Source organism: Phycodurus eques, chromosome 16, assembly GCF_024500275.1.
Source record: "Phycodurus eques isolate BA_2022a chromosome 16, UOR_Pequ_1.1, whole genome shotgun sequence".
NCBI classification, from domain to species: domain Eukaryota; kingdom Metazoa; phylum Chordata; class Actinopteri; order Syngnathiformes; family Syngnathidae; genus Phycodurus; species Phycodurus eques.
The window spans coordinates 19,596,798-19,609,240 of record NC_084540.1 but is presented as its reverse complement, the minus strand read 5'-3'; the positions used below and the strand labels follow the sequence as shown (position 1 = coordinate 19,609,240).

General features: G+C 43.6%; 2 protein-coding genes across 3 annotated transcripts; both read right to left on the bottom strand.

The window, feature by feature from the left end:
• Window positions 1-592: 592 nt before the first annotated feature.
• On the bottom strand, window positions 593-5,017 carry trim35-13 (tripartite motif containing 35-13). The gene is made up of 6 exons (XM_061700509.1): window positions 4,657-5,017; window positions 3,055-3,150; window positions 2,612-2,842; window positions 2,494-2,516; window positions 2,292-2,410; window positions 593-1,238 (listed from the first exon to the last, which is right to left on the bottom strand). The coding sequence occupies exons 1-6, from the start codon at window positions 4,864-4,866 to the stop codon at window positions 703-705; spliced, it is 1,215 nt and encodes a 404-aa protein (XP_061556493.1). The 5' UTR covers window positions 4,867-5,017; the 3' UTR covers window positions 593-702.
• Window positions 5,018-7,990: 2,973 nt separating this feature from the next.
• Window positions 7,991-12,213, bottom strand: vac14 (vac14 homolog (S. cerevisiae)). Of its 2 annotated transcripts, XM_061700351.1 has the most exons (2): window positions 10,337-12,213; window positions 7,991-10,171 (listed from the first exon to the last, which is right to left on the bottom strand). In XM_061700351.1, the coding sequence occupies exons 1-2, from the start codon at window positions 12,068-12,070 to the stop codon at window positions 9,722-9,724; spliced, it is 2,184 nt and encodes a 727-aa protein (XP_061556335.1). In that variant the 5' UTR covers window positions 12,071-12,213; the 3' UTR covers window positions 7,991-9,721. The 2 variants fall into 2 exon arrangements, with proteins under 2 accessions (XP_061556335.1, XP_061556334.1); XM_061700350.1 differs by having other exon boundaries at window positions 7,991-12,213.
• Between the last annotated feature and the right edge of the window lie 230 nt (window positions 12,214-12,443).

Sequence of the window (12,443 nt, the reverse complement as noted above, 5' to 3'; positions counted from 1 at the left end):
GTTATATGCACAACCTACTTCCGCATTGGGCAAAACTGGTTAAAGCACTTATTCCTCGCTCAGGTAAATGCTGAAAGTGACCGTTTTTTTATTTAACACAAGATGACAATAGACTGTGTTTAGGTGTTGGTCATTTGTATGTGTATTATATCATATTTGTATAAACAAATGATATACATGTATTTAACCTTTGTCCAGACACCAACCATACAGAAAACAGTCATGTTCCTCAAAAACAAGATGGAGGTTTAATTTCTAAAAAGTGTTTTTAATCTAATTGTAAGCTATTCTAACATAAAATAAAAATCGACCAAGTGGCAGGTCATAATTTGAAAACCGCGTATAGTGAAAATGAGTGGATAATTGATGACCATTCAAGTGCATTTTCTTTCTTTTTAACCCCCAAAACATCTTTTATTAGCAGGGATCATCCACTAATACACATATTCCGGGTTGGTTTGGGGTTGGGAAAGTATTTAAACTTGGGGGGGGGGGGAAATAAAAGTTCATGTAATTTTGCAGCCCTACTGTATATAAATGAAAAGTCAATACGAGTGCATTTTTCCACTTTATTGTAAATGCCACACTGTGGCTGACGCTGCATTCCCACAATTTGTCCCTTGTTTAAGAACAAAGACTTGATTCTTCGTTTGATTCGGGAGCTATTCTAGCTCTGAGTTGGTGGTCATACATGAAGAGGAATCAGTCGGTCGAAAGAGTCAATTTAGCGGGCAGGATTGTCAGCGGGTGTTCTTTGCAGGCCGTGCAAAAGTAAGGAAAGGCTTTGGGCGTGATGATGTCGGTGAAGGTGTAGAGCGGCTCCCTTTCCGGCGGGCTGTAAAAGGCCACCTTGCCTCGGTCCATGTCCAACAGCACCTTGATCACGTCCGGCTTGGCCTTAAGGTTGAGCGACTCCCACGGCGCCGTGCAGGCCTTGTGCTCGCCGTTGCGGAAGCGTATGGTCCAGAAGCCCTCGGCGGGCGTCAGCACGTGCTTGCCCTTGCGGTTGATGGACTCGCTGGCCACGCCCACCACCCAGTAAGTGTTGTCCTTCACCTCCACGCTCCAGCTGTGGCGGCCCGACGTGTAGCCCTCGGCGCCGAGCATCTCGGCGCTGATGTCGAAGCGCTCCGGGTTGTTGGGGAGCTTGAAGGTCTCCGCGGTGTTCTGCACCGCCGTCAGGTCCTCGGACATGACGAAGCAGTTGGCGGCCGTGTTGGGATCCACAATGACGGGACCTCGGAGAGGACACGTTTGTTATTCCTCGATTTTCTTGCGCCATGTCGTATCACATAAGCTTATGGGCAGGAAGCAAGATATAGATGGCCACCGCTGAGCCTTACCAGTACAGTATATACAGTACAGTGTGTGTATATATATATATATATATGTGTTTATGATTTAATTTGTACCCGTGTCTAAAAGGTGACGCCTGGAGAGTTTCTGTCTCTGTATTAGCGTACTATCAATGAGTGGGCCGATCATCTTAACTATCCGCACTTTCATTTATTTCTCGCCCGCCTCCTTTCTTTGTATCCTTGTCGTCTACGGCGCTACAGCGACCTGGGCAATCAGCTTCTTGCTTGACAATTGTGACATGTTTGTGTTTCAATTCAAGGGAAAGAAAAAATACAACAGTGGTTCTCAAACCTTTTACACCAAGTACAACCTCAAAAAAGATTTCGCTCTCCAGGTACCACCATAATAACCAACATTAAAATATATTAGCATAGTATGCTAATGTGGTAATAGTAGTAAGTGTTCATCGAAATAAATATTTTATTCCCTACAAATTGTATTTAATTATTGTAAGCCACTGTAACATTATGCACAGTTTGTTACATTAACTGTATGTAAATATAGTAAAAGAAAAAAATAAGTAATTCAATTGAAATGGAATTTATCAAAGATAAATAAAAATTGTACTTAACTTTGTTCTTATTTGTAAGTGTAATATAATTGTACAATTAGTATAATGATACTTGTATGAATGTTTAAGAACAAACAGTTTTTAAATATTAAATGCAAATGTACTGTAATTAAAAGTTGAATACAACTGAACTTCAAAAAAATGTACAGTACATGAAAAGTAAAAAATGTACTGGATAGCAAAGAAAATTACACAGGTTGCACGCATAGCTACGAGCGTCATTGTGATATGTTTGAGGTGTGCGGGTGTGAGTCGCCGACTGTAATTTGTTTGTGATAGTCGAGTTTAGTCGTGTTGGGCCGCGTCGCTCTGTGTGAGGTGACCACCGTAATACGTTGGCTATTTTCGATAAGTAACTCACTATATTTGACTATTTTCTTCATCTTCTCCCACACTTGGTACTTAAGGGTGCCAATATGCTTGGCCACGTCAATCAGAGCACCAGACATCCCTTCGGGCTCGAAGGAGTTGATCCACGTTCTGCAAACACGTTGATAATTAGCTATAGTCCTATCCAGTTTTATTATTCATAACAGTAACCAGTGTGTTAACGTGAGGCTCACCTCCTTATCGTGTCCTTGTAATTCTGCAAACGACAATAAACAGAACAGTTCTCAAAGTTGTTGAGGGGGGAGCAATTGAAAGCAGGAAAAGGAAACTTTGAATGTTGGCTGTCCCTACCTTAAGGAAGGGGATATCTTGCGTTTGCATCTCCTGCTCCACCAGGCGCATCACGTTAGAGAGCGAGGCCAACTCTTGGTCCAGCTCCTCGATCCTCTGCTGGATCATCAGGCTCTTGTGAGCCTCCTCAGCCTTCAGGGAGGACAGCCTGGCCGCCTCCTGCTCCCTCAGGAAGAGCTGCAGCGCCTCGAATTCCGTCTTGATCTGCGTTTCCGTGTGCTCAACCTGACTCTGCATACAAGAAGAGATGTGCCTCGTTACTGGGGCCCAGAAAAAAAAGCTCTTTTCAGCTATGAATACCTTAGATATTTCCAGTTAGGTACATAACTATGATATACCGTTATAGACTATTCTCTCACCCTCCCTGTTGTAGACCGATGGCCCCCCCTACACTCTTGATCATACCGTTTAACTAATGTACACTATGTGCATTTGGACAGTACCTTGATGTGCTCCTTCATGTCCTCGCACACAATTTTGGCCTGCTCGTACTGCTGTAACGTCTCCTTCAAAGGCAGCAGGGCACCCTTCAGCTCTTCCTATATGGAAGTCAGTAGACAGCAAGGTCAATATGCGGCAGGTGGCGCGGCAGCGAAGCTGTCTGCGTGATATGCCGTCTGGATCGTCAACGCCCAATGCGGACGGTGGCGCCAAATAAATGGGTCACATCTGTGTGGAAGGCTCAAGCGCGGCCCGATGACAAGCGTCAGGCTGAACTCGCGCTGCTTGGGCCAAGCTAGTATTCTTTTCACATTAGTAGGCGCAGGTCTCTCATTCTCGGGGGAGGCCCAACAGGCAGAATGGGATGAGCGATCATTTATAAAAAAAAAATAAAAATAAAAATAAAAATTTAAAAAAAACCTGAGCAGTGGCTCGAGTTTCAGGACACCAGCAGCCACAGTAAACCCAAAAATATCAATCTATTATTAGAATCGGCATAATCTCTGATAACCATCAACATGCATGTTAAAGAAACTCTATGGCTATGTGATAAATGCTACATACAGTACATATAACTAAATAAACGGTCAGATGTACTATATCCTGTGCGTGAAAACTAATTATTCATGTAAATGATTTTTTTAGGTAGTGGAAAAATAACCGTGACCCATAATTTCTCACACTGGATGAATGAAGTACTGTCTATCTATCAGTAATAATAAGTAAATAAAACGAATAATAACAATAAAATAATAATATAAAATAAAATACAAATTATTTAAAACCGTGTGTAATTTAAAATAATTATAAAATAGTAATCAAGCAATACTAAATAAAATAATTTCATAAATGAAAATAAATATACAAATGATAATTATAATAAAATCTAAAACTAGAATAATCACATAATATAATGATTAAATAAAATAAAGTACAAAATGCGTGTAATTTACAATAATTCCAATGACAAAAAGCAAGTAAAAATCATTACAATACTAAAATAAGACGATACAAGTTATAATAATAAAATAAAAAGTAAATACTAACAATACAAGTCAAATTTTAAAAAATAAGGAATAAATATAATTAAATAAAATCCAAAACAAAATAATCAGAAAATGTAAACGTATTAAATAAATAACAGTAAAGAAAACATACAAGTTACGTAATAAACTAAAAAACTATAGATAGTAAAAGGGAAGTAAAATAATTATAAGAAAATATAAAAACAAAGAAATAAAATATAATGAAATCAAAAATGAAAATGACTAACCAAGTAAAAACACAAATAATGAGGAATAAGTAATAATTATTATAATGTAAAAAATATTTACTTATGAAAAATGATAGTAAAATCCAAACCAAAAGAACAAATAAAATTAAGTAAAAATGCAAACTGTAATAAAATCAAAAGCAAAAAAAAAAAAACTAAAAATGCATATCATTCAAATAATAACGAATAATTGAGTCCACGCGGAGTAGTTCAACATGTATCTTCTTAACCTAACAGTATATGCATAGAATGTTAGGTTGCTGTTATACATACAGATTATGAAATCCCATTTTCGTTGCCGATGAATGCAATCAAAGTGTGCCAGGCTTACCTTACAGTCATGAGCCCCCTCACCAATGGGATAGAGCCTGTGTCCTCGGTGGTCCGCGGCCTTCCCGCACACGCCGCAGATGGGCTCCAGGTCCTCCAAGCAGAAGAGCGTGAGCTTCTCCCCGTGCTCGCTGCACGCATCGGGGTCGCTCTTACCCCTGTTGCCTGACGTGAAGGCCTCGCGGGCCCCCTGCAGCACCATTTGATCCATGGAGGGAACGGGAATCTGGGGCCGCCGCCGCCTTGCGTCCTGCCCAGCTGTCGTCCTGGGAAGCCTGCGAGAGAGCCAATGTGGCCGCTACGACTTTGAGCTGAAGAGGTCACCCTCTAAGTGAGGTGGTCGCCTGGCGCCCATGAGCAAGGCAGGGGCCCGCCCCCCCCCCCCAGGTCCCCACACACCCCTAAATACCAGACAACCTCCGTTTTTAAGCCCCGAAATAAGTGTTAAGACCCCAGCTCTCGCGGGCATATCTCATGTCGGCCAGCCTTGTTCGACTATGCGTGTTGGACGTTCTCAAATAAACACCGTATGTCTAAATAAAACGACGAGCCTTTGCTCACGAGGTAGTGTGTCAGGGCATGACAGCGGAGGGACGAATTGATGACGCTGGAATATTTGCCACGATCGCCTCAGTGATATTGGAGAAGAGTGATGAAAAAGATGGCGAAGCGCAACACAGCACTCTCGGCTCATATGATGCACACATTAATAGGGATTTGTTCATTGTAGGTGAAATGTGCTACGAATATGTGATCATTAAAAAATATTGTATACAGTATATTTACACACAGTAGTACAATTATTAAGGATTCCTTTATTGAGGTGTTATAGCAGTTTAAAATATAATCATAATCATAATTTTAAAAAGACAATCAGGGTAATATTTCTTTTATCGATAATATATCCCTTAAGGTTGATTATAAGCCAAAAGATTTTTCAAAAATATTTTATATTACAGTTCAATTTGGAAAATTAAAAAAAAAAAACATTAGGTCTAAGAAATCTAATATCTAATTTGAAAATTAATAAACATGGACTGCTATTTGGAAATATTAATTATTCCCTCCATGTTGACTAAATATTTAATGATTTGTCTCTTTTTTTTTGTATATATCACAAAAACATGGAACTTGAGCAGGAGTGTGCTGACTCTTTATATCCACCGCAAATGACGTAAACAAAATATGACAAGCACCTCTAGGTACTGTGCAATGCAGTTGTATACCCTTTAAAACTACAACGACAAATAACCATATTCCTAAATGATTACCACTCTCAAAGTGTCAAGTCAAAACCGAACACTCGTTTCGGATCACCGATGTATTACTGTCCTGATCCAAAATGTAATGCAGTATTTTGTTGTGGAAGCAGATTACTAGCACTGACGCACTACCTAAAATAGGACGCGAACATGTGGCGGTAGGAAGCATGGTGGGAAATTCAAACCTACCAGCAGTGGAGTGTATAAAGTACAAAATGCTATTTAAGGACTTGCTCGCGGCTTTAAAACCAGGCAGGTGAAGCAAAAACAATGCACCGTGTTGTCCTCTATAAACTATTTAGTGCTAACTTTAGATCCTGCATTTGTTTCTATCGGGCCTACGCCGGTGCCAAATGCATGCCGATGTGATGACACTCAAGTCATGGAAGCCTTCCACAGTGCGTGTGTGCTTCTAGTGCATTCTGCCGGTGAAAGCTTCATCTGCACTCATCCTCACGGACCAAATTAGTCGTCTGTCGTCTCGTCCGCGCAAGTAACGGTGGAGAGGTTCAGCGTTCATGTAGGGGAGGCGCTAACTGATGGTAGTCAACAGATGCCTGCATACGCACGTGCACAGTACTGTACGTACTGGGATTAGGGTTACAGTACGTCCCCATGCGGCCGCCCTGTTAACATGCATTCGTGTGTTTTAGTTACACTACTTTTTTATATAAAGCCAGGGACCTATATTTAGTCATTGATACAGTGGGTATAAAAAGTCTCCACACCCCTGTTCAATTGCCACATTTTGGTGGTCAAAAAAAAATGAGACCAAGATGAATCATTTCAAAAGTTTTCCCACCATTAATGTGCCCTAAAAGCTGTGCAACTCCACCTTTTCATTAATTTTGGAAGGATGTCCAGTTCTTGGTAATGTCACCGTTGTGCCATATTGTCATGACTTGATGATGACTGTCTTCACTTTGTTCCGTGATATATTTAAAGCCTTGGAAATTCCTCTGTACCCTTCTCCTGACTGCTACCTTTCATCAATGAGATCCCTTTGATTCCGATGATGTAAGTGGAGGCGCAACCTCACCTGCACCATGAAGTGTAAATATTAGAAAGTCATGATGATCACCAGCAAATTAAATTCCTTTCAATTTTAGTTCTGTTGTCTGTGATCGCCAATGACTTTCTATTTGATTTGTAATAATGTCCATGATATCATTGCTGCATTTGCGTGTTTCCTGTTGAAATACGTTGGCGAGACACAAAGCGCAACAGCGAGTAGCCAGCCTCACCTCAGATTGCGCCATCCCTCACTAACTGGTTGAGGAGGCGTGTATTGGAAGTGCTTTTTTCTGTCTCGCTTTACGGCTCCAGTATAACATTTTCAGACACTTTTAATATGCACTCTAATTTTCCGTAGTCAGTCTAATGTATTTAATGTTTGTGTGTTACATATTTAGGTTTGCAGATCACGTAAAATAGCAGATAAAAAGCCTGAGGTGGGGCAGACAGTACTCTGCCTCACTGAAGGGGGCGTACGAGAGCACACAGGCTCACTCTGGAGTCATTCTTCTACGCAGATGCTCATAAATGTGTAAATCTTGACTCTGTCAGTGCCTCATCAGCCATAAACTTAACCGCACGTCAGCGGTATAGACCATGGCTTGTGCTGTAAGATGTGACTACATAAATGTCAGGAAAAGTGTAACTGGATATAAAAAGTCTACACACCCCTGTTCAGCTTTTTGTGATGTAAAAAATTGAGGCCAAGGTAATTAAGTTTTTTATGTCCACTGTACGAGTTTCACTTTTCACATTGAACTGAAATAAATGGACTTTTCTACAATATTCCAATTTATTGACTAAAATATTGCATTAGTATTGACTAAAAAACTAAATAACATCGCAATGGAGTGTTAACTATTCCCTTTTGGGGCTTAATGAATGATGTCCTAGTCAAGGTGTTAAATTCATGAGAAAATAATGAACGTAAGTAGTTACGCGCTGAATGTAACTTAGAAAAAGACGACTATTAAGCAAACCAGAACTTGTTCTTCCTCCTTTTCCAGAATTTTGTTGACCATTTGATAAAGAAGAAAGAGCACTTTAGTCATTGCCCAGAGTCCAGCTTTATTGATGATTCTCCGCACGAATGACGACAGAAGCAGTGCAAAGCTCAAAGAAATATACTACGATTAAAAAAAGAAAAGCAAACAGCGGGTGTTATGCCAGCTGGAGTAGAAAATCCAGCCGTGTGCTTCACGACAAAAGGCACGTCAAGAATGTACGTGACGTCTTAACAGGAAGACTCAAGCGGGGTCAAACGTGACGCTTTTGTATGCGACTCACATGACAATAAATCGACAAAATGTACTCTTGAGACGAAATGTGTGTTGGCTTCGCTTGAAATTCACAGAACTATTGATTACCATTAAAGAAGAAAAAAAATTAAATGACAATTCAAGAAGAAAAATAAATACATATACTGTACCGCCTGACAGGAAAACATGATTATTGTGTTATGGCAGTTACCAGTTTGTCTTAATTTACACATAGCAGCGGTTTAAGACTTCGTCACACTAACATTAAGGCAACTTAATTTTAAGAAATTGTTTTCAGTCAATACACCACTGCAAAGCACTACAATAAACATCTTGAAAAAATGGATTATGCCAGTGAATGTATTTTCTTGGTAACATTGAGTACAAAAAAAAAAAAAAAAACTGATAGGAAAATTACAAAGGAGTATATTACGACAACACTGAAAAGAAAACAAATTACATTTAGTTGTAAAAAAAAAAAATGTCTTTCTAGCAAAAGCTTGAAGGTTTTGCGCTAACTTACTTTACAAGGATAAGTGTGTATTTTTTAGGTTAAATTTGTAGTATTAGGACAATAAAGGCAGATTTTTCAAGGGAAAAGTTATACATTTTTCAGATAAAAGTGGTATAATTTTGAGATTAGGAGAATAAAGTCATGTTTGAGAAAACAGTTGTATATTTGAGGTAAACCATGGTATAGATTTAAGATTCAAGTTGTAATATTGCAAGAATAAAGACTGATATTTTCAAGAAAAAAAGTTAGTTTCCTCCCCCCCCCCCCGAAATAAGTCCTATTTGAACAAGTGCATTTTAAAATCTGCCACACGTAATATATGCGCTGAGCCAAGTTCAGCTATAGTTTTAGAGCACTTTTTTTGAAAAAAAAAATAAAAAATAAAAAACTGCAGCGAGTAACAAAGTGCTTTACATAAATGAGATCGAGCATAACGGTTTTTTTTTTTTCTGCTATACAACATATGCTGTCCAACTTTTTGTCTACAAACTTTATTCTCGCAAGATTCCAATTTATCTTGCAGTATTTTTTTTCTTTTCACTGTGGCCCTAATACTCCTTCATAGAAAGTACATGATGGTGTCAGCTGCTACTTTTCATGACGACGTTTTTCCCCTTCATAAAGAATAAAAAAAATTAAAAAAAACATCTAGAAAAATGTAACTTGTGACCAGAGTGCATTAAAAGTCCTTTTTAACATAACATATTCACGTCAATAGTGATTAGCACATTTGCATCACAGTTCTGAGGTTGTAGGTTCGAAACTCTGCTTCAGCATTCCTGTGTTAATTCTGTATTTTCTTCGTGTAGACTAAATTGTCCGTAAGCGTGAATGTTTTTTTTTTGTTTTGTTTTTTTTGTTCATATGTGCCCCGCGTGTGATGGCTGACCAGTCCAGGGTTAGATAACGGATGGATTGGATACATTCTTGTCATGCCAGCGTATGTATAAACTGAATAATATATACATTTGGTCCCAATAATCTCACCGTTTCAACGTTTTCCAGTATGGGGCAGGCTCACATCAGCTTCCTGTCGGGCAGCTCGGCCACGCGGCCCGAGCGCTGGTGGCGCACCTCCAGGTGTTTGCCCTGCACGCAGTCGAAGTGGCGCAGCAGCTCGCCGTAGTCCACGTGGCCGTGCGGGGCGCGCTCGCAGGCCGCCACGCCTCGCTTCTTGGCGTCGGCGCGCTCGGACCCGTCCACCGTCCGCATGAGCTCCGGGTTGGGCACGCACTGCAGGCGGTGCGAGAGCAGCTGGAAGGCCTGGCTCTGCGGCAGAAGCATCAGCAGCCCGTACAGCGCCTTGATCAGGTACGGGTTGCCCTCCACATCCAGGAGCTGCAGACGCAGGTAGGTGAAGATGGGGCTCTCCACCAGCTGCACCAGCTTGTCCACCTCCATCAGGAAGTCCACCGTCACCTCCAGCCCGCCGAATTTCTGGATGAGGTCGTAGGCGTGCTTGTAGTTCTGCGTGAGGAAGCAGAGTGACACAGTGGCGACGGGGTTGTGGCACCACGAGCGGTACAGGCAGCAGAAGAGCGCGCAGTTCTCGGCCGTGCGGAGGTCCTTCAGCTGGTTGCGCAGCTGGAAGAGCTCGGCCGACGTGAGCAGGATGGTGTTGAGCGTCTGCACCATGGTGGAGGCGAACTTCAGGTCCTCTTCCTTGAGGAGGATGTCCGCCATGGAGTGGAAGATGTTCTCGGCGTGGAGGAGCAGGCACAGCTGGCGGATGATGAACGCTCCTCGGCTTTCCAGGAGCTTCCTCTCGACGCTGAAGCGGTTCAGGAGGTTGATCATGAATTTGTAGAAGTATGAGTTCATGCTCGGGGTGGACGGGGAGGATTCGGCGCCGCCGGTCTTTCCCGCCTTGTCCGGCACCTTGAGCGCCAGCCCGCTGTCAACACCGTCGCAGGTCGCCCCCGGGCCCATCTGCCCGGCGGGCGACGAGGCGATCTCTGCCAGCACCTCCAGATCTTTGAGGATCACCTCGTCCGACTCGTCCGAGAGGGTTTTGAGAAGCATGGGGAAGAGGCTGTCGGTGTGGCGGAACATCTTGCGCGGCGTCTTGATGTAGAGGTGGTAAAGCCACTTCAGCACGGTGATGCGCGTCATCATGCCCGTGGACGCCTCGTGGAGGTGGCGGTCCAGCACCCGCACGATGCCGTCCAGGTCTAGAGTCACGTGAGACCTATCGATGCTCGCCGGGGCGAAGAAGCTGATGTTGCTGAAGCCCGCCGCTTCCTGCGAGGCGTTGAGCGTGTCGCCGTCGCCGCCGTCGCCCTTGTCTTCTCTCGCCGGCGACTCTACGCTTCCGCTTCTCTCGTCGTCTTCGTCGTCGTCGTCCTCGGGGGTGACGAGCTTCATCAAGCTGTAGTTGCATGCGCTCGCCGCCTCCTTGGTGTTCTTCTTCCGGTCGTCGTAGGAGAGGCAGGGCAGCACGGCGGTGAGGATCCCGGACGAGTAAGGCAGCACTGCCCGGCCCGCCAGCTGGATGAACTCCCTCATCCACGTCATGGCGGTCAGCTGGATGAGGTCGTTGGTCACCTTGCTCTCGTCCGCCACCTGGCAGTGGATGACCAGGATGTTGGCCATCTCGGCGAACTTCACGCTGGACGGCGTCTTCTTGATCTCCTTCAGGAACTCGCCGAGCACCACCTCGCACATCCGGCGGATCTCCTTGCTGTTGTCCCCCAGGATCTGGAATAGGCCGTCCAGGATCTCGGGGAGGTAGTCCAGCAAGTTGATGTCGGGTACAGACTCCAGGACGTGGATCCAGGAGATGATGAACTGCCGGGCGTACTGGTTATTGGAGTAAATGCGCTCCCTTAGGAGAGGGACAAACGCGACGAGGTCGAACTTGTTGCTTTCGGTCACAATGTCCTTCAGGAGTCGGTCCAAAAGTTCCGAGCCGCTCTTGACGTTCGGGTCGGGATCTGCTGCAAGCTTGCTCAGCCCATCAAAAAGCAGGTTGAAGTGGGCCAGCACGGCTCCCCTGGCCACTTTGACGATATTATAGAGCGCCTCGCAGGCGTAGTAACGCAGGCGGCTGTCGGAGTCGTTAAAACAAGTGAGGACCGGCTCGATGAGCTCCTTCAGGTACAGACCCGAGTCCTTGCCCAGCGCGATGGAGCACGCAGCCAGGCCGATCAGTCCCCCCTTGCGGCTGTGCGGGTGTTGAGACAGCGCGAACTCCGAGGCCAGGATCTGGATGACGTGACGGATCTGAGTGGAGTTGTTCTGCGCCACGAACTCGCGCACCAGCTTCTCGATTTCCAGGGCCGCCACTTTCCGCTTCTCGTACAGTTTATCATTGAGAGCCCGGACGATGTTGGGCGTTAGCGGTGAAAAGTCCTTCTCCGTGTTCATGATGTCGACGGCGTTTGGAATCAAAGTCGTTTATGTGTCTCCCGTTAAACGTTAAGGGAAAACGCGAGGAAAACGCTGCATCAGGATAAATTATAACAGAAAGCCAGGGGGCAAGAGAACCAGGAAGCGCCGAGTAAATGCGACGCAGCTGACCGCTGGCTTCCGGCGGAAGATATTACGTCACGAAACCATTAGCGAACAGCATTAATTTATTATTTTTATTCGAATGAAGGAAACTAAATGAATACATGAAATAAATTTAATAATGTATTTTATTTATATTTTCTTGCATTATTTCTTGTTCTCACACACAATAAATACCATCGAAGAAGAAGACGCCGTACGTCGTGTACGTCACGTCTGTTCTTAACCC

Bases quoted from the DNA above. Each gene is read 5' to 3' on its own strand.
- trim35-13 (XM_061700509.1), bottom strand. From the start codon at position 4,866: ATGGATCAAATGGTGCTGCAGGGGGCCCGCGAGGCCTTCACGTCAGGC. The intron at 2,411-2,493 runs GTGAGCCTCACG...ACGTGTTTGCAG, and splicing joins TACAAGGACACGATAAGGAG to AACGTGGATCAACTCCTTCG. The intron at 1,239-2,291 runs GTGAGTTACTTA...GTCCTCTCCGAG, and splicing joins GAAGAAAATAGTCAAATATA to GTCCCGTCATTGTGGATCCC.
- vac14 (XM_061700350.1), bottom strand. From the start codon at position 12,070: ATGAACACGGAGAAGGACTTTTCACCGCTAACGCCCAACATCGTCCGG.